Source organism: Pristis pectinata, chromosome 38 (assembly GCF_009764475.1).
Source record: "Pristis pectinata isolate sPriPec2 chromosome 38, sPriPec2.1.pri, whole genome shotgun sequence".
Classification (NCBI taxonomy): Eukaryota; Metazoa; Chordata; class Chondrichthyes; order Rhinopristiformes; family Pristidae; genus Pristis; species Pristis pectinata.
Genome location: NC_067441.1, coordinates 2,472,959 through 2,493,533, shown reverse-complemented (window position 1 = coordinate 2,493,533; position 20,575 = coordinate 2,472,959). Strand labels below are relative to the sequence as shown.

At 45.8% G+C, this 20,575-nt stretch overlaps 1 protein-coding gene across 3 annotated transcripts in view; it reads left to right on the top strand.

Annotated features, from left to right (window-relative positions):
* pola2 (polymerase (DNA directed), alpha 2) overlaps window positions 1-20,575 on the top strand; it is a 59,165-nt gene that overhangs the window by 29,438 nt on the left and 9,152 nt on the right. The window contains exons 14-15 of one of the 3 annotated variants that reach the window (XM_052045138.1): window positions 2,041-2,149; window positions 11,474-11,580. In XM_052045138.1, the coding sequence (XP_051901098.1) occupies window positions 2,041-2,149; window positions 11,474-11,580 (216 nt within the window). Of the gene's footprint in view, window positions 1-2,040; window positions 2,150-11,275; window positions 11,416-11,473; window positions 11,581-20,575 lie in introns of those variants that run through there. The other 2 variants (XM_052045140.1, XM_052045139.1) reach the window with 2 other exon arrangements.

Here is a 20,575-nt window from a genome sequence, read left to right as displayed (position 1 = left end):
TCTCCTGCATGTTGTTTCTGGAGCAGCCTTCCATTGGAAAGCCCCGCGTAGATCAGGGGTCCTCCAAGCACGTGTCTGGCTCTGCACTCAGAAAGGCTTCGACAGCCTAGTCTGGACCTCGCTGGCTGTCAAAGATGTTCTTTAAACTGAATGTTTGTGAATGTCTTTGGCACCTCACCACCATTCAAAAACATTTGGGAGCCATTAATAAAATAATTAGTAACCAAGAAATACTAAGAAGTGCGTTTGCACACACTTAAAAATACTAAAATAACTTAAATTAATTGTACTAAATGAAATTAAAAGGCAACCTGTGTCAACACTGTTCTATGGACATCATTGATTTCATTGGACGTGCCAGATCTAACTTGGCAGGAGTGCAGCAGGCAGATTAAGTGCTGGGGAAATGCGAGTAAGTCTGAGCTGCTTCGGTGGACTTTGCCAGCACAGCATAGATGTCCTGGGATTGGCATTGGCACTTGGCTGGAGTGAACAGTTGGACTTAAGCCTGTGCTCTGGATCTGGAGCTTCGGCCTAATTAAATGGCTTAAAAACTTCCAACTGGCCTTTCAAGCAGGAGATTGGGGTCTCTTTTATTACATTAATAGTGGAGTGTAAATGCTGAGATGTCCAGATGAGGGTGCCATGAGCTCTTGCTCCCTTGGACACTGTGTATACAACTCCTCTTCTCCAGCTGCCCCCTCTGCCTTCTGGTACACTCTGCCCTCGGTCACTCTCTCTGGCTCTGTTGTTTCCTTTAACCCTTTATAGTTTTCCCCAATCGAGCTGGCTGGTCCTGTAGACTCTGGAACCATCCTGTGGCTCCAATTATTAATTCCATGAGGATGTTGACTGGAAACTGTGACCCAAAACTTTGTTTTCCCCTCTCAGTGACAACCCTTTTCCATTCGATTTCTGTGCAGGATAACCCTCCCCAGCCTTCTCTCCATCTGCTGCTCTGCTATTGTCAATTTGAGATGCAAGAGACAGCCTGGGAGATGTCTCTGTAAACCCTGGCCCTATAATGTCTCCCTTTTATGCTGCCTCTCTCACCAATTCAGCCTCGTCGCACGCACAAAACCCCATTCTGGTGTCACCTGCTGTGTTAGCCAAACAAGACCCTACAACTCCCCTCTAAATCAACCCAGGTACATGCTGTAGTCTATGACCTCGCTACTCCTCAGACTGTTGGTCAACCCTCTCATCATATTTCCTCCTTCAGTTTGCTGCTGATTTGTATCTGATTATAATCTGTCAAAGTCATGGAGCAATTCAGCACAGATACAGGCCCTTCAGCCCAACCTGTCACAGTAACCAATTATTGCCTATTATTTAGCACAGTAAAGATTGTTCATCTGAACAACATGCTGGTTGAGAAATCTGAGCTCCAGAGTTATTCACACCTCTAGCCAAATTATTCCAGTATAGTTACACCAGCATCTCCCTAACAATATTGAAGATTGCCCAGGTATCACCACACCATAGGGAGGACATGATTGCACTGGAGGGGTTAAGGGAAGATTCATCAGGAGAGCATTGATAAGGTAGGTGGTAAGTCCCCCCCCCCCCCCCCCCCCCCCAGGTTAGGGGATTGTGGAACTGGGTGGAATAGGTTTAGGGTGAGAGGGGAAGGATTTGAGGAGGACCTGAGGGGCAACTTTTTTTGGTGGTGAGTATGTGGAACGAGCTGCCAGAGGGAGTGAGTGAGGCAGGTACGACAGGATCATTTAAGAAGCACTTGGATAGGTACATGGAGGGGAGGGGCCTGGAAGGATATGGGCCGAATGCAGGAAATTGGGACTAGCTGGGACGGTGTTAAAAGTAATTGCATAACTGCAGCTTGTCCTTTCAGCTTTGTTGATGATATTTTTTTTTCCTTAATTTTCTAAATTCTCAAATGCTGGCTTTTAATATGATGTGGGCTTTTATCTGGTAACGTTTCTATTTGGCCCCAAGTAAGCCATGGGGAGGATGTGTTATCTGTGCATAACTTCAGCACACGGTTGTATCTCTGTTTAATTTGGAATGTCTTCTGTACAGTTCAGGGGCTCACCTTGTGTTCGTGCCGTCGCTGAGGGATGTTCATCATGACTTTGTGTACCCTCAGCCACCGTTCCACTGCTTCGAGCCGGCCAAAGACGATAAAGGGGTATTTTTCCTTTTATTTATCTTTCGCTATCTGTTTCAGTTTCAATTCTGAGCTTTTATAATTTAATTCCTTCATGGAGTGTGAGTATTGCTGGTTTATTGACCATTTCATAATTGTCCCGATACTTCAGAGGGAGACACGAGACTGCAGATGCTTGAATCTGGAGCAACACACAAAGCTGGAGGAACAGCAGGTCGAGTAGCATCCATGGAGGGAAACGGACAGTCCACGTTTCGGATTGGGACGCTTCCTCCACCTGAAACATCGACTGTCCATTTTCCTCCATAGATGCTGCCTGACCCGCTGAGTTCCTCCAGCTTTTTGTCTGTCACTTCAGATGTTGGGTGTCCTATTTACACCTGATTCAAACAAGGACATCCACTTAATGAACCATCTAAGGTTAGCTGATGATCTGACTGCTTTGTGGTCACTTTTATAAGGTGTTAAGAACCTAATAAGAACATTAGAAATAGGGGCAGGAGTAGGCCATTTGGCCCCTTGTGTCTGCTCTGCCATTCATGAAGATAGCAGCTGATATGTTATCTCAGCAGCTGTTTCCTGCACTAACTCCTCTTTGTAATGGAAAAAAATCTATCGATCTCGGCTTTTTAATCTGTTTTGTTATAATGCAATTCCAATTCTCAAATTCCTCAATGTGGGATTTGAACTGATCTTCTAATTATGAGCCAGTGTTTTAATCTGATTGGTCCAAAAGGCTTTATTTACACTGTTATAGACCCATGTGGAGGGGGATGCGATGGAGCCCTTGACAGATGGCAATGTACCTGGTGACCGCTGAATTTCCCCCAACCTAAAACTGTTGTGTGGCAGCAACTAAAAAGCACCGGTACCTTGGCTGGAGAGCTTTGCTTTCAGATTCAGATCCTGCTATTTAGAGAAATGAATTTCATAGCAGAGTCACAAACTATCTGAAGCATAACAGTCACCTGTTTGTTTGTCTCCATTCTTCACCCAGATCCCTACTAACCCTCTATGAAAGGCTCAGCTTGGTTTTCCTGGTGTCAGGAATGGAAGATCAGTCAAGTTCATTGTCACAGACGCACATACCCAGGGTATAACTGCCATGAAAATTAGCTTTTTGCAGAAGCAGCACAGTACATTACAAAGATAAGTTAACAAACAAATTAACATAAATTATACATAACTTGCACAACAATAGAAATTAAAAGCACCTAACGACATTAGTGCAGGTTGAGAGATAGGAAAAATACAAGTATAGTCTAAGGTAGTGTTAGGGTTTGTCAGGTAAGTTCAAAAACCTGACAGCAGTGGGGAAGAAGCTGTTGTTGAACCATGAGGTGTGGGTCTTCAGGCTCCTGTACCTCCTGCCTGATGGCAGCATCGAGAAGAGGGCATAGCCCGGGTGGTGGGGATCCCTGATAGTGGACTTTGCCTTCCTGAGATGTCACCTCTTGTAGATGTCCCCGATGGTGGGGAGAGCTGTACCCGTGATGGAACTGGCTGAGTCTTGTTTTATCCTTGAAGGGGAGATATGCAAGTGCTTTTGGGGACCCTGGTGATGCCTGTTTCCAATAGTAAGTCAGCCTCTACACCTAACTAGTGTCTGCTTCACACTAGCATCTCACCAGCAGTGCTCTCCTACCATCCACGCCTAACGTTGGCCTGATGTTTCCCCCACCTCCTTCCTTTGACATCTGTCGCAGTAAGACAATGTAGCCAAGATTGTTCCATGTATCACAGCAAGTGTTATTTACATACTAATTACAACACAGAAGGCGGTCCCTGGCAGATGTTTAGTGCAGCGCAGTGGTTAGTGCTGCTACTTCGCAGCTCCAGGGAACCTGGGTTTGATCCCGACCCCCGGTGCTGTCTGTATGGAATTTACACGTTCTTCCAGTGTGGGTTTCCCCCGGGTGTTCAGGTGTCCTCCCGCATCCCAAAGACATGCGGGTTGGTGGGCTAATTGCCGAATGTGAATAGCCCCTACTGGTAACATCTGGGCACGTACCACCAGACTCAAGGACAGCTTCTACCCCACTGTGATAAGACTATTGAACCATTCCCTTATACAGTGAGATGGAGTCTGACCTCACGATCTACCTTGCACCTTATTGCACTGCACTTTCTCTGTAGCTGTGACACTTTACTCTGTACTGTTATTGTTTTTAACTGTACTACATCAATGCACCCTGTACTAACCCAATGTAACTGCACTGTGTAATGAATTGACCTGTACGATCGGTTTGCAAGACAAGTTTTTCACTGTACCTCGGTGCGTGATAATAATAAACCAATACCAATAGAAGGGGGAAGTTGATGGGAATACAAGGAGGAAAAAATGGGACTGGGTGCACGATCACTGGTGTGGACTTGCTGGGCCAAAGTGTGTGTGCTGTACGAGTCTGTAACTCCATCTGTGACCCAATCGCATCAGTCCCATTCTCCCTGCTTATTTCCTTGAAACCCTACAACTTATTCACACTTTCATGCCCCTCAACTGCCCTTTGATTCTTTTGCCATTTACCTGCACCGAAGGATAATTTGCAATAGTTGCCTTGGAGCTGTGGGAGGAAACTGGAGCATCCGATGGAAACCCACTCGGCTGCGAGAAGAACATGCAAATTCCACATGGGCAACGCTGTGTGGAATGTCTAATACTAGAGGGCAGGCATTTAAGGTGAGGGGGGGTAAATTCAAAGGAGATGTGCAGGGCAAGATTTTTTTTTACAGAGTGGATGGTGCCCAGAGTGTGCTGCCAGGGCTGGTGATGGAGGCAGATACAATAGTGGCATTTAGGAGGCTCTCAGAAATGTGTAGAGAATGAAGGGATAGAGACATTGTGTAGGCAGAAGGGATTAGTTTAGTTAGGTGTTTAATTACTGGTTTAATTAGTTTGGCACAATATCTTGAGCCGAAATGGAATTGGTTTATTATTGTCACAGTGAAAAACTTTGTTTTGCATGCCATCCATACAGATCATTTCATTACAACAGTGCATTGAGGTAGTACAAGGGAAAACAATAACAGAATGCGGAATAATAGTGTTACAGAGAAAATGGTGCAGGCAGACAATAAGGTGCAAAGCCATAACAAGATAGATTGTGAGGTCAAGAGTCCATCTTATTGTACAAGGAGACCATTCAATAGTCTTGTAACAGTGGGACAGAAGCTGTCCTTGAGCCTGGTAGTACGTGCTTTCAGGCTTCTGTATCTTCAGCCTGATGGAAGGGGGAGAAGAGAGAATGACCGGGGTTGGTGGGGTCCTTGATTATGTTGGTTGCTTTCCTGAGGCAGTGAGAAGTGTAGACAGAGTCCGTGGAGGGTGTTCCTGTGCTGTACCGTTCTATGTAACGCCCGAGATTAGGATTGATCCTGGTCCCCGGGACTGTGAGGCAGCAGTACGACTGTCTGTGCCACCATTGCAGTTATGGCAGCAGGGGTAGTTCACATCATTCAAGCTGTTACATAAACTGTGTGTTTATGTGCCTGTGCCTTTAAGGCATCAACCTCATTTACTGCAAGTGAACAGCTTGGAGGTTCTGCCCTGAAGCCTGAAACCCTATGTAATTTATTGCCCCCATCCCCCAAGGAATTTGCATGAAGCCACTTAACTGAACTCCCTCGGGGACCACTTGAGCAGGAGCTAACAAAGGGGTGAGTTTCTTTGTCATATACTTCCCTAATGCTCCTTGCACTCTGCATGTGACCATGAACAGGAATGTGATAATGGCCACGTTTCTCCCCTCCCCCCCCACCCCCAGGCCACCAGGGATAAAAGTGTTCAATGGGTAGCACTCTGGTCTCATCTGAAGTCGAGAGCCACTTCAGGCTCTGAACCAACCCTGTAATAAAACACCTGAGGCAGCACAGTGCTGTCGTTTAGGTAAAACACTAAACCAAGGTCATGTCTACCTTTGTAAGAGGAAGTAAAAGGTTTCAGAGTTAGGTAACGCTTTACAGTGCTAGTGACCTGGCCGCTGTCTGTAGGGAGTTTGTACGTTCTCCCCGTGTCTGCGTGGGTTTCCTCCGGCTGCTCCGGTTTCCTCCCACATTCCAAAGACGTACGGGTTAGGAAGTTGTGGGCATGCTATGTTGGTGCCGGAAGCGTGGCGACACTTGCGGGCTGCCCCCAGAACACTTTATGCAAAAAGATGCACTTCAATGTGTGTTTCGATGTACATGTGGCTAACAAAGATATCTTAGAATTATAGCAGGAGAGCTTCCCCCCCCCAGTACCTCCAACCAACATCACTAAAACCCTGCTGTCAGAACTTGCTCTGTGCAAGTCTGCTGCTGTGTTTCCTGTGTTGAATCAATGATCACACTTCACTGTAAACATTGATGCAACACACTATCCCTTTGCCGTAAAACCCTGTGGAATAACTCAAGGCTGTGTAAGGTGCTGTGGAAATGCACCTGCCCAACAGCCCCCATCTGTTTCCACCTATGACTGACCAACCTCTATCCCAACCCCATTCACACTGTTGTATACTGGCAACCTTTCCTGTTCCCTCTCAATCCTCTTGACCGGAAGCATCGACCTGCACCTTTTTGCCTCCACAGATGCTGCTCAACCTGCTGCGTTCTGTGTGTTGCTCCAGATTCCAGCATCTGCAGTCTCTCTTGTCTTCTGTGGAAGTGCAGCTCTTTTTTTTCCCACCCCTTGGTGATTTGATCTTTTTTCATCCCATTCGTCCCGTGGGAGAATGGGACTAATGCAAATGCAAAAGATCTAATCACCAGGAGGAGGGGAAAAAATGACAGGGAGCAGACCAGGTTTGGGATTAGCAGTTTAGTCAGGGTTATAGAGTCATCCAACACAGAAACAAGTCAGTCAACCCACCACGTCCATGCCAAGCATCAAGTAGCCACCTATACCAATGAAAAACACGATGATGCTGGAGGAATTCAGCAGGCCAGGCAGCATCCGTGGAGAAAAGCAGGCGGTCAACGTTTCGGGTCAGGACCCCACTTCAGCACTGAAGATAGGAAAAGAGGAAGCCCAGTATACAGGAGGGAAAAGCGGAGCAGTGACAGGTGGACAAAAGAGGGGAGGCGGGGTGGGCACAGGGTGGTGATGGGTAGATGCAGGTAAGAGATAGTGATGGGCTGGTGCAGGGGGAGGAGGGGAGAGCAGATCCACCGGGGGAGGGGTCAAAGGTAAGGAGAGAAAGGGGTGGTAGAGAAAAGAGAGAGGCTAGGAAAGGGAAGAAGCACGGTGGGGGGGGGGGGGGGGTGTGGGGATTACTTAAAGTGGGAGAATTCAATGCTCATGCTGTTAGGCTGCAAGGTTCCAAGACGGAAAACGAGGTGCTGTTCCTCCAGTTTGTGCTTGGAATTCTCCTGGCAGTGGAGGAGGCTGAGGGAGTGGTAGTGTGGGAGGGGGAGTTGAAGTGACCAGCAACAGGAAGACGCAGGTCGCGGTTATAGACAGAGCACAGGTGTTCTGCGAAGCGGTCACCTAGTCTGCGTTGGGTCTCCTACACCAATTCTATTTACCAGCACTTGGTCCTTCTGTGCATCTGTTGTGTCACAATTGTGAGATCTTACACAGTTGGCACCCCCGATATGCCACAATGCTGGAACCTGGACAAAGTGCTCAAAACTCTGAAGTGGGGCTCAAACTGTTGACCTTCTGACTTGTTGCCCTTGTCCTTTAAGGTTGGGAATCGGGCTTATTATCACTGACTTGTAGAACCATAGAACACCACAGCACTGAAAACAGGCCATTCGGCCCTTCTAGTCTGTGCCGAAACTTCCTCTAGTCCCTAGTATATTGTGAAATGTGTTGTTCTGCGGCAGCAGTACAGTGCAAAGACATAAAATTACTCTAGACTGCAAAATAAATAGTAGAAAAAGAAGAGGAATTACGAGGTAGGGTTCATGGACCGTTCAGAAATCTGATGGCAGAGGGGAAGAGGCTGTTCCTGAATCGTTGAGTGTGGGTCTTCAGGCTCCTGTACCACCTCCCCGATGGTAGTAATGAGAAGAGGAAGGTAGTAACAGGAATAGTTACCTGTTTCGAGGCTAGTTCTGGAGTCATCGCGTGATACAGCACGGAAACAGGCCCTTCAGCCCAGCGAGATTTCATTGACTATGAACTGCCTATTCATCAACTATCAACTGCCTATTTTACACTGTCCTACACTGATTTCATTTATTCCCATCAACTCCCCCCAGATTCTGCTACTCATCCGATTACATTAGGGACAATTTACAGTGGCTAATTGACCTTGGCAACCAGCACGTCTTTAGAATGTGGGAGCACCTGGAGGAAACGCACTCAGTCACACGGAGAACGTGCAGACTCCACACAGACAGCACCAGAGGTCAGGATCGAACCCGGGTTACTGGAGCTGTGAGGAACCTCCCTCAGTTCTGCTTAGTCCAAACACTCCTGAGTCAGGCACAGTAGAGTTTTGGTCCTTGCCCCCATCTGTGAATTGACTTGAAGTTGTGCATTTATTTCTAATATTCTCATCCTCGTTGGAAGCCATTGTAACTAGCAATGCAAGGACATGTCCAGCTCTTATCGGGCTGGACTAGATTTGAACCCAAGTTCCTGAGATTAGTTGCTGATGCAGTGCCCAGAATCACCATCAATTTCTGATCCAATCCCCACTCCTCCTTTCTTTGTGCCCCCCACCCATCAACTCTTATCCACACTCACTGAAATTCCCCAGTGATTGACTTTGAGCGATGACGGTCAGAGAATGGAACAGATTGATATTGACCTCAATAAAATGAGACAACCTGATGTGGAAAGTAGGCTTTTAGTCTGAGCTTGTTCCAATTTAAAGATTTATTAGCAGGATGACCCCAAATGCTCTTCAGCATTAAAGCCGTTTTATTATTCCCATGCCAGCTGTGGTTCTCCGGCTGCTGTTGATGCCCAGGATATGGCCGGTTCCTTTCTCCTGACCCGTGTAAAGTTTTCGCATGAGCAGCTGTTCGTATGTCTTCTTGTAATGTACACGGAGGCCATTTGGCCCTTCAGGTCTGTGCTAGCTCTCAGAACAATTCCATCAGTCTCATTCCCCCATTTATTTCAAAGTCGAGTTTATCGCCACATGCACGAGTCCATGTGTGCACAGGTGCAATGAAAAACTTACTTGCAGCAGCATCACAGGCACATAGCGTCAGATAAGCAGCATTCACAAGAAAAACATAAATATAAATTATACACAATTTTTACAAGAAGGAACATAATTAGAACAAAACAACAAAGTCCATTGTAGGGCAAAGTGGTCATACTGTTGCTATGACTCTTGCAAGCCCATTAACACCCCTAAGGATTCCCCTTCTACCGCTTGCACTAGGGATAGTTCACAGCAGCCAATGAGCCTGCCAACCAGCCCAGCCCTGGATGTGGGAGGAAACCAGAGCGCCCAGGGGAATCCCACGTGGTCTCTTTCCCATTTGGCTCAGGGAACAGATGAAGCCTTTGTACAAGGTCTCATCTGTAAACTGGCAGCATCGAGATTGCAGCACTTCCAACGCTCCACTCTGGCTTAGATTTTTGTGCTTCAGTCCTTGGAACAGCACTTGAATCCACAGCCATCTGGAACAGTTTCAGTAGTTAGTCAGAGGCCTGTGACTAGTGGTGTGCCGCAGGGATCGGTGCTGGGTCCATTGTTGTTTATCATCTATATTAATGATTTAGATGACAATGTGGTAAACTGGATCAGCAAATTTGCAGATGGCACCAAGATTGGGGGCGTAGTGGATAATGAGGAAGGCTATCAAAGCTTGCAAAGTGATCTGGACCAGCTGGGAAAATGTGCTGAAAAATGGCAGATGCAATTTAATGCAGACAAGTGTGAGGTGATGCACTTTGGGAGGACAAACCAGGGTAAGACTTGCACAGTGAATGGTAGGGCTCTGAAGTGTGCGGTGGAACAAAGGGGCCTGGGAATACAGTCCATAATTCCTTGTAAGTGACATCACAGGCAGATAGGGTCGTAAGGAGAGCTTTTGGCACATTGGCCTTCATAAATCAGGGCATTGAGTACAGGAGTTGGGATGTTATGTTGAAGTTGTATACGATGTTAGTGAGGCCAAACTTGGAATACTGTGTGCAGTTCTGGTCACCTACCTACAGGAAAGATATTAATCTTGAAAGAGTGCAGAGAAAATTTACACAGATGTTGGCAGGGCATGAGGACCTGAGTTACAGGGAAAGGTTGAATAGGTTAGGATTTTATTCCCTGGAGCGCAGGAGGATGAGGGGTCGTGTTATAAAAGTATACAAAACGATGAGGGGTATAGATAGGGTGAATACATTTGGCTTTTTCCCCTCGGGTTGGGTGAGGCGAGAACTAGAGGTCATAGGTTTAGGGTGACAGGTGAAATATTTAAGGGGAATCTGAGAGGGAACTTCTTCACTCAGAGGGTGGTGCAAGTGTGGAATGAGCTGCCAGTGGAAGTGGTGGATGCGGGTTCAATTGTAACATTTACGAGAAGTTTGGATAGGTACGTGAATGAGAGAGGTATGGAGGGCTATAGTCCGGGTGCAGGTAGCTGGGACTAGTCAGAAACCAGGCTGGCATGGACTTGATGGGCAGAAGGGCCTGTTTCTGTGCTGTAGTGCTCTATGATTCTAGTCCTGCTGACCTCCAGCTCCAGCGACCCAGATTCAGTCCTGACCCTGGGAGCTGCGTGTGCGGAGTTTGCACATTCTGTCTGTGTCATTACTGATGCCGTATATACCCAGCTCATTCTGTCTGTATCATTACTGATGCCGTATATACCCAGCTCATGATTTTCTGTACATACCTCGTACGAACAATAACAATAACCTCAGAAACTTTTCATGGTCAAAAGACTCACTGCATAGTCTCTAAAAATGGTTGCAAGAGTATTAAGACCCAGTGTGTTTGGGCTGGAATGCAGGAAAATTATACAAGTAAGCTGAATTATGTGTTCCTTGTTTACAGCTTCTTAGTGCTACCTCTCCCAAGTGCATAATGGCAAATGGATGAGGTGCCTAAAAGTTAATAAAACCAAAGTGCTGAAAACACTCAGCAGGTCGGGCAGCATCTGCGGAGAGAGAAACTGAGTTTACATTTCAGGCCCATCTTTTAGTAGAAAAATAATAATCCTGATAACTCTGACCTGAAACATTATCTGTTTCTCTCTCCACAGACGCTGCCTGACCTGCTGAGTGTTTCCAGCATTTTCTGTTACTATTTCAGATTTCCAGCATTTGCAATTTTGATTTTGATTTGGCGCCAGGATATCTGGTGATGGGAGGACAGAGGATTCATCACTTCAGGACAGGAGTGAATAATAATGGGACAATAAACATCTTTAAATGTCTTGTGCATTTGCTTCTTTTGACAGCGAGTCCATTTTGTCTCTGATCCCTGCACACTGAATATCAACGGAGTAGTCTTCGGGGTGACGTCAACAGATGTTCTCATTCATATGAGCGCGGAGGAGATTAACGGGTATGTGGGAAGTAGGTTACATTACTTAAACAGAAACTCCAAATTCACCACCAACTCCCATGGAACCTCTAAGATGTACAAGGTGGTGATGTATAGCACACTTGCCTTCATAGGATGGACGTGGAGTACCAAAGTTGGGACGTCATGTTACAGCTGGGGGAAGGGAGGGACAGGGAGGGGTGGGTGGAGGGAGGGACAGGGAGGGGTGGGGGAGGGAGGGGAGGGGTAGGAGGCAGCTGTACAAGACAGTGGTGAGACCGCGTCTGGAGACTGCAGTTCTGGTTGCCATACTATAGAAAAGATGTGATTAAACTAGACAAGGTTCATAAAAGATTCACAAAGGATGTTGCTGGAACAGGAGGGCTTGAGTTATAAGTACAGACTGGATAGACTGTGGCTGTTTTCCCTGGAGTGAAGGAGGCTGAGAGGTGACCTTATAGAGGTTTATAAAAATTATGAGGGGCATAGATAAGGTGGATTGTCACAGTCCTTTACCCAGGGCAGGGGAGTCCAAAACTACGTAGCACAGGTTTAAGATGAGAGGGCATAAGTTTAAAGGACACCTGAGGGGCAAGATTTTCCATACAGAGGTTTAAAAGGTATTTGGACAGGTAGATGGATGGGAAGAATTTAGAGGGACATGAGCCAACGGGACTAGCTCAGGAAAACATCTTGGTCAAGTTGGGCTGAAGGGCTGGTTTCCATGTTGTATGACTCTCTCTCTCCATGACTGTTTAACTCCTGTTGACGCCTGTATCTTTGTTCCCTCAAGATCTGACTATTTCCATTAGCAACCCAACTTGCTCCTTATTTAACTTTGATTTCCCCTTTATCGCACTGCCCATCCTGCAGTACGTCAATTTTAAAATTTGCATCTTTCCTTCAAATTCTCTGCCTCTCGTTATCTCCGTAACTTGTTGCAGCCCTCTAGTCTGAGATCTTTGCCCCACCCTATCCCCCCTTCCAGTTTGACATTTTGCATACACCTTCACTGGGTTTACACGGAATCACCCCATCAATAATGGGATCTCCAGCAGTCTGTGTTCTGGTATCTGGAATTTCCTGTCTAAATCTTTCTTTCCATTAAGAAATTCCTCAAAGAATATGTATTTGACCAAGTGTTTGGTTATCTGCTCTAATGTCTCTTTGTGTAATTTGGCAAGGACATCTGTTTAGTAATGCTTTTTTTATAATATTTTGGGATGTTTTATTGGATTAAAGTTGCTATGTAAATATCAATTGTTAATTAATGGGAGAACAGTGCTTGTTATTTAGAAGAGTGTGGGGGTGTGGTTCACTGACAGCAAGGATATGTTTTTATCTGAAACAAACAGAAAGCTCTGGAAATGCAGCAGTGTCACATTTCAGAGGTATGAGACCCTGCCTTCTGAAGAAGGGTCCCCGACATGAAGCACTGGCAATTTCTCTTTCTGCAGCTGATGCCTGACCTGCTGAGTGTTTCCAATATTTTCTGTTTTTTTCAGATTTCCAGCATCTACAATTTTATTTTTTTTCTTTTGGGTTTTCTCTGAAGTCCTTGGATTCCATAGAACCCATAGAAAGGGCGCAGAGGAGACTTACAAGGATGCTGCCTGGATTGGAGTGCATGTCTTATGAAAACAGGTTGAGTGAACTCGGCCTTTTCTCCTTGGAGCAGCAGAGGATGAGGGGGGACCTGATAGAGGTGTATAAGATGATGAGAGGCATTGATTGTGTGGATAGTCAGAGGCTTTTCCCAGGGCTGAAATGGTTGCCACAAGAGGACACAGGTTTAAGGTGCTGGGGAGTAGGTATAGAGGAGATGTCAGGGGTAAGTTTTTTAACTCAGAGAGTGGTGAGTGCGTGGAATGGGCTGCCGGCAACGGTGGTGGAGGCGGATACAATAGGGTCTTTTAAGAGACTTTTGGATAGGTACATGGAGCTGAGAAAAATAGAGGGCTATGGGTAAGCCTAGTAATTTCTAAGGTAGGGACACGTTCGGCACAACTTTGTGGGCCGAAGGGCCTGTATTGTGCTGTAGGTTTTCTATGTTTTATGTTTCTATTCCAATTCCAATAAAGAAGGCTCATTAATTAAAATTGTCACTCAGCAAGAGTGGAGAGAAATTTCTTCACCCCAAGGATGGTTGAGCCATGTATTTTGTTTTTGATGGAGTGCTCCTCCTATTTTCTTCTGACGTAGGTCATTTGACCTATTGAGTGTATTCCAGCTCTCGGAGCAATCCCATGGGTCCCGTTCCCCCACTTATAACCTATTCTCTCTCTCATGACCTTCAATTTCCACCCCCCCCCCCCCCCCAATTCTCCCACCACCCAACTACATGGGGGGTAATTTACAGCAGCCAGTTAACCTACCAGCTTGTCTTTGGGATGTCAGAGGTAACCAGAGCACCTGGGAGAGATCCAAGCAAGGAGAGCACGCAAACTCCACACGCAACTGAGAATATGGGAAGCACCTTTCAAGGGAATGTTGATGGTTGGAACTGCAGGGAGAGACTGGGGGTCGGATGTTGGTCTTTGATCACCCGAGCAAGTAGCTGGCACAGATGTGGCAGGCTGTAATTGTGACTTCCTCTACAGTAAATCTTCCCACAAATCAACTTATTAATGAGAATTAACATGGTGAACTCTTGAGAAGTGTCCATGGTCAGTTGACGTACAAGATGGTGGTAGTGTTGACACTTCTGAGCTAATTTCATAGTGCCATCTAGATCATGAGAACGAGAAGGGCACGAGGCCCCTTAGGATTGCTCTGGTATTGTCATGCCTGCCCAATTCCCATCTTTTTATTATCTTGCCTTTCAAAATACGTACAAAGGTCAAATCTTATCCTTGAATGTACCCAGTGACTGGTCATTCACAACTTTAAGGTATGGAATTGCAATGTTTGAGTGCAGAAATAACTCCTCGACCCTGAGCTAAATGACTGACCCTCTTCCTCCTGATTTCCCCTTGTCCTCTGACTAGACTTTTCAAGCTGAAGGGCAGCCTCCCAGCATCTACTCCCGTCACCCCTTCACTGTTCCAGTGAGATCACCTCTCATTTATCCAAACTCCAGGGAATTTTGGGTCATCCTACTTACCCTTCTTCATCCTATGAGTCGATCCAAATGTGTTGCCCACCAGTACAAGCCACCCTTGGGTATGTGGACCAGAGCAAAATTAATTGGGAGCTGTTTATGCAAGAATTTGGTATGGTCAATGTTGGTGTAGCATCAGACTAAAATCTTGGTTAATTGTAGAATCTCTCTCTGTCTCTCTCTGTCTCTCTCTGTCTCTCTCTGTCTCTCTCTCTGTCTCTCTCTCTGTCTCTCTCTCTGTCTCTCTCTCTGTCTGTCTCTGTCTCTGTCTCTCTCTCTGTCTCTCTCTCTGTCTCTCTCTGTCTCTCTCTGTCTCTCTCTCTGTCTCTCTCTCTGTCTCTCTCTCTGTCTCTGTCTCTGTCTCTCTCTGTCTGTCTCTCTCTGTCTCTCTCTGTCTCTGTCTCTCTCTCTCTGTCTCTCTCTCACACATACATCTGGTTAAGTTATGAAAGTCATTAAAGTAAAATTGGCAGGGCTCTTTGGGGAAGTTGCCATTTTGGCAGCGATGTTTTCCGAGCCCTGTGATTGTGCTGTGGCCATGCCGGCTGTACGGTCCTCTCCTGTTTACTACATTCCTACACTCTGTCTTCATCTGTTGGACGGTACATCTTGGATATTGCAGTCATTTAATATCTATTCATCACTATTAAAAGTCATAACGGTTCTATCACCAGATTCTTTGTTCTTTAAACAAAGTGGCAATCATAGTCTAGATACCAACATGGAGAGAGTGAGTTAGAAGGGAGTAATTGTCTTAAAACCTGAAATGTATGCAAATTGTCACAGGTTTGGAGTTGCATTTATTGGAGTGAGCCAGTCGTTATATGCTTGTGATTCCTGCCTTGCGTTCGTTCCTTGAAAGCAGTTCTCTGCCTGGTTTGTAATCAGTGGGCACCAGTTACCCTCTAATTCCCACGTTGACTGAGCTTCACTGGGTTGTGTAAGGCAGGTTCGTGTGTAGGCAGCAGCCACTTGAGTTCCCCGATGGTTGTAGAGGCTGGGAGATAGGGAGGGATGGGGCTTGGCGATTCTGTCCTCCTCTGCTGGCATGTATCTGTACAGTTGATCAGAGGTGGGAGCCCGAGATGATTTCCCTCCTTCTTGATTTTCTATCTCTCTCTCATTCTGCCATTGGGATTGGGGAGCTGGGTTTGTTCACCAGATCTCTAGGAGCCTCACATGGTAAATTGTTTTATTATTGTCACATGTACCAAGGTACAGTGAAAAAAAAACATTGTTTTGCGTGCCATCCATTCAGATCATTGCAAAACGTCAGTGCATTGAAGTTGTACAAGGGAAAACAACAACAGAATGCAGAATAAAGTATTATAGTTACAGAGAAAGTGCAGTGCAGGTAGACAATAAGGCCATAACAAGGTAGATTGTGAGGTCAAGAGTCCATCTTATCGTACTAGGGAACCGTTCAATACTCTTATAACAGTGGGGTAGAAGCTGTCCTCGAGCCTGGTGGTCCGTGCTTTCAGACTTTTGTATCTTTTGTCCAATTGGTGGGGGGTGGGGAGAAGAGAGAATGGCCAGGGTGGGTGGGGTCTTTGATTATGTTGGCTGCTTTACCGAGGCAGCAGGAAGTGTAGACTGGAGGGGAGGGGAGGCTGGTTTCCATGATGTGCTGAGCTGTGTCCACAACTTTCTGCGGTTTCTTGCAGTCACGGGCAGAGCAATTGCCGTACCAAGCCGTGATACATCCGGATAGGGTGGCCGTGTGCCTTCCAGACCCGTAATATGAAGCAGCTTCCCCTTCTATTTTGTCACTATTATCCGATTAAATCTCCAGAAGGCCATTTCAGAAAGGGATAAACAGGTCACGATGGATAAATAACAAGGCAGCGATTCAATCTAGACAACACCATCTAAATTCCTCAGGTTAGTTTGCAGCAATCAATGCTCTTCTGGCTTTAATAAAGAGGAGGTCCCCCTCTGTCCCTCCCTGTCCCTCTCTCCCCACCCCCCCCCCCCCCCCCCCAATCCCTCTCCCCCTCTGTCTGCCGAAGGCCCTGAATTGTGCTGTAGGTTTTCTGTGTTTCTAAGTGTGGTCTCACTAAGGCTTTGTATGCTGGAGCATAACTTCTACCACCTTGTTTTCCAATCTAGATTTAAATAACACTTCCACTAGGCTTTAGTGAAAAGATCTTTAAAACATCTTGGACCCATTTTCTATGGGTCTAAGATGTTTTAATGATCGGCATGCACTCCAAAGCCTTTGGATTGCTACAGCTTCTGTGTTTTTTAACATTTGGAAAATTCTTTGTTCTGTTCTTTTATGGTGCAAAGTGGGCAAGCTCCTACCTGGCTACATTCTCAGTTTCCCACAGATGTACCCATTTAGTCAATACATTAATGCATCTGTGATTTTTGTGCCTCCCACCTACAGTGCTAATGTTGCTGTATTACCAAGTGTCAGTGGCAAAATTGGATATGTGGTTTCCTGCCCCCTATTTCTGAGCCGTATATAAATGTGTATGTACCAATCGTCACAGATCCTCCTGGGTCATCAGTAGTCCCAGCCTACTAATTTACACCAACAGTCTTCTGCTGTTCAGCCTTTTTCCTAATTGGGTCAGTAAAATATCCTTTCATTCCAAGAGCTTTAACTTTGGTTGATGGTCTCTTATGAGGGTTTTTATCCACTTCCTTCTTAGAGTCCATATAAATACCATTCCCTGTCCACCACTTCAGTGAGCTCTTTAACAAATGTTGTCAGGTTTGTGAGGGATATCCTACTCTTTACAAATCCGTCCCAGCTCTCTGATCAGCTGAGGGATTCCAAGGAATTCAATTGACACAATTTTTATCTTCAAAGACCTTCCCTTCCACAAGTGCTGTGATAACCAACCCTTCTATATCTCTGGTTTTCCTCTGACTGTTTCTTAAATAAGAGAGGGATGTGCAATTTGTCCAGCATTTCTTGAATCAAGTGAACTTTGGGAAATATCTATAGTTAGGGGATCCACAATATTCTCAACAGCCCTGTGGTGGAAATCATTTAGTCCTGGAGGTTTGAGTGCAGTAGTTGGGATGTCATGTTGCAACCGTACAAGTCGTTGGTGAGACCACACTTGGAGTATTGTCGCCCAGCTATAGGAAGGATGCCCTTAATCTGGAACGGGTGCAGGAAAGATTCACAAGGATGTTACTGAGGCTTGAGTTATAAGGAGAGACTTGATAGGCTGGGACTTCTTTTTTCCCCTGGAGTTTAGGAGACTGAGGGGTGACCATAGAAAAGTACAGCACAGAACAGGCCCTTCAGCTCACAATGTTGTGCTGACATAGCTATTCTCTCCTTGGAGAGGTTTATAAAATCATAAGGGGTGTAGATCAACTGGATTATTTCCCAGGGGAAGGGAATCTCAGATTTAAGGTAAGAGAGGAAAGATTCAAAAAGGGTTGGGTATATGGAATGAGGAGGGAGCTGCAGAGCTCGGTACATTTAGAATGTGTTTAAAAGTCACTTGGACACGGATAGGAAAGGTTTAGAGCAATGTGGGCCAAGCGCAGGCAAGTGGGATTAGCTCAAATGGACAAGTTGGGCTGAAGGGCCTGCTTGCATGCTGGATAACTCTGACTCCAATTGTCAGTCTGCCCTGCCAATATTTTCTTCTTTATTGTTTTGCTTATGTGAATGTTGGTGATCTCTGTCCCAGTATTGGATTATCTGGGATATCTGGCATGTCCTCTGCTGTTAGTACCGTAATTACCCAACATTTCGCAGCCCCTTATTTTCAGTTAGAACCATGCCAAAGTTTTCAAGGGGTCGACACTTTTCTTAACCACCAGACTATTGTAATGGGGGGAAAGTTATGTTGATTTCGACACCTCTTGCAAGTTTTATTTCACGTTTGCTACAGGCAGCTCTCTTGTCTACAAGGTGAGATTTCAGGAAGATTGAATTCCCTGGAATTTAGATGGTTAAGATGTGATCTCATCAAACTTTTGTCTTGTCAGTCTCTTTAGTTGGTCTTTGGCCCTCTCCCTGATTCAGAGAGAGCAACTGGAGAAGCCAGTTTTGATTTGGAACTAATTGAGTTCATAAGCTTTCCTGATGGCTGAGTCCTTTCCTTGTCTGTCCCTGTACAAAACAGCTGATGCTGCAGTGTCAAACTATCCCACTGCCTTAAATTAGCAAAAATAAGTAGGAAAGTAACAAGACGATAATGAAAAACAGATGCAAAAAGGCTGAACTGCAAACACAACATGACTAATGTCAAGTTGCTGCCAATTCTAGCCTGCCCCCTTCAGTCGGTCCTAATCTTATAATTGATGGTGTTGTAAATAAATTGCGTTAGTAAAACCCTAGGTTCTTCAGCAAGCTTGTTTACTTATAATCTATTGACAGATTAATGCCAGGGTGTGGTGGGGGGTGGAAGAGAAATTACAGAGGGTGGGAAAAGAACAGAGATGAGCAGTGGGATGATCCTTGTGACTGGAACAACGTTGTGAAGGATAAAGTGGAGTCTGCGATCTGCATTGCTCTCATGGTGAGACAGCAAGCAAGGAGAGGAAGCGGGTTGGGAGAGAGCCATCCCTGGTATCTGCGAGCTGACCTCCCAGACTCTCTGGTGATTATGTGGGAGCAGCTGAGTCTTGTTGGACTGGAGTGCAGTTCATGATTGGTGAGGTTTTGCTGAGGCCTTGTAAACTTCTAGCCACAGCCAGATCTGCAGACTGTCCACAAGAGTAGAAAGGAAGCTGAAATTGAGCAAAGCATAACATTTCGCCCTTGCTCTTAATTTTGTTACCAAGAAGTGTAACATAGAACAGTATAGCACAGGCCCTTCGGCCCACAATGTTGTGACAAACTGATTAAACCAATGACTCCTAATTAATCTAATCCCTCTTCCCCACACATTGACCATATCCCTCCCTTCTCTACATATCCATGCACCTATCTAAGAGTCTTTTAAATGCTCCTAGGCTATCTGCCTCCACCACCACCCTAGCAGTGCATTCCAGGCACCCACCACTCTGTACAAAAAAAACTCACCCTACACATCTTTAAACTTTCTCCCTCTCACCTTAAATACATGCCCTTTGGTATTAGACAGTTCAATCCTGGGAAAAAGATACTGCCTGACTATGCATAATTTTATAAACTTCTATCAAATCTCCCCTCAGCCGCCTCCGCTCCAGAGAAAACAGCCCCAGCTTGTCCAAACTCTACTCATAGTATGTGTCCTCCAAACCAGGCAGCATCCTGGTAAACCTCCTCTGTACCCTCTCCAAAACCTCCACATCCTTCCTATAATGAGGTGACCAGAATTGAACGCAATGCTCCAACCAGAGTTTATAAAGCTGTACCGTGACTTTCTGGTTCTTGAACTCAATGCTTTGACTAATGAAGGCAAGCATGCCATACACCTTCTTTACCGCCCTATCAACCCCTGTAGCCAATTCTATGGAGCAGTGTACCTGGACCCCAAGATCTCTCTGTTCATCAATGCTGTTAAGGATCCTGCCACTAAATTGTTTTATTATTGTCACATATACTGAGGTGCAGTGAAAAACCTTGTTTTGCATGCCATCCATACAGATCATTTCATCACATCAGTGCATCGAGGCAGTACAAGGGAAAAGCAATAACAGAACACAGAATAAAGTCTTACAATTACAGAGAAAGTGCAGTGCAGGCAGACAATGTCAAAACGAGATAGATTCTGAGGACAAGAGTCCACCTCTAACATACTAGGGGGACCATTTCAGTAATCTTATAACAGCGGGATAGAAGCTCTCCTTGAGCCTGGTGGTACGTGCTTTCAGGCTTTTGTATCTCCTGCCTGATGGGAGGGGGGAGAAGAGTGAATGTCTGGGGTGGGTGGGGTCTTTGATTACGTTGGTTGCTTTACCGAGGCAGCGAGAAGTGTGGACACTGTAGTACTGCTGCCTGCATCCCAATTTTCC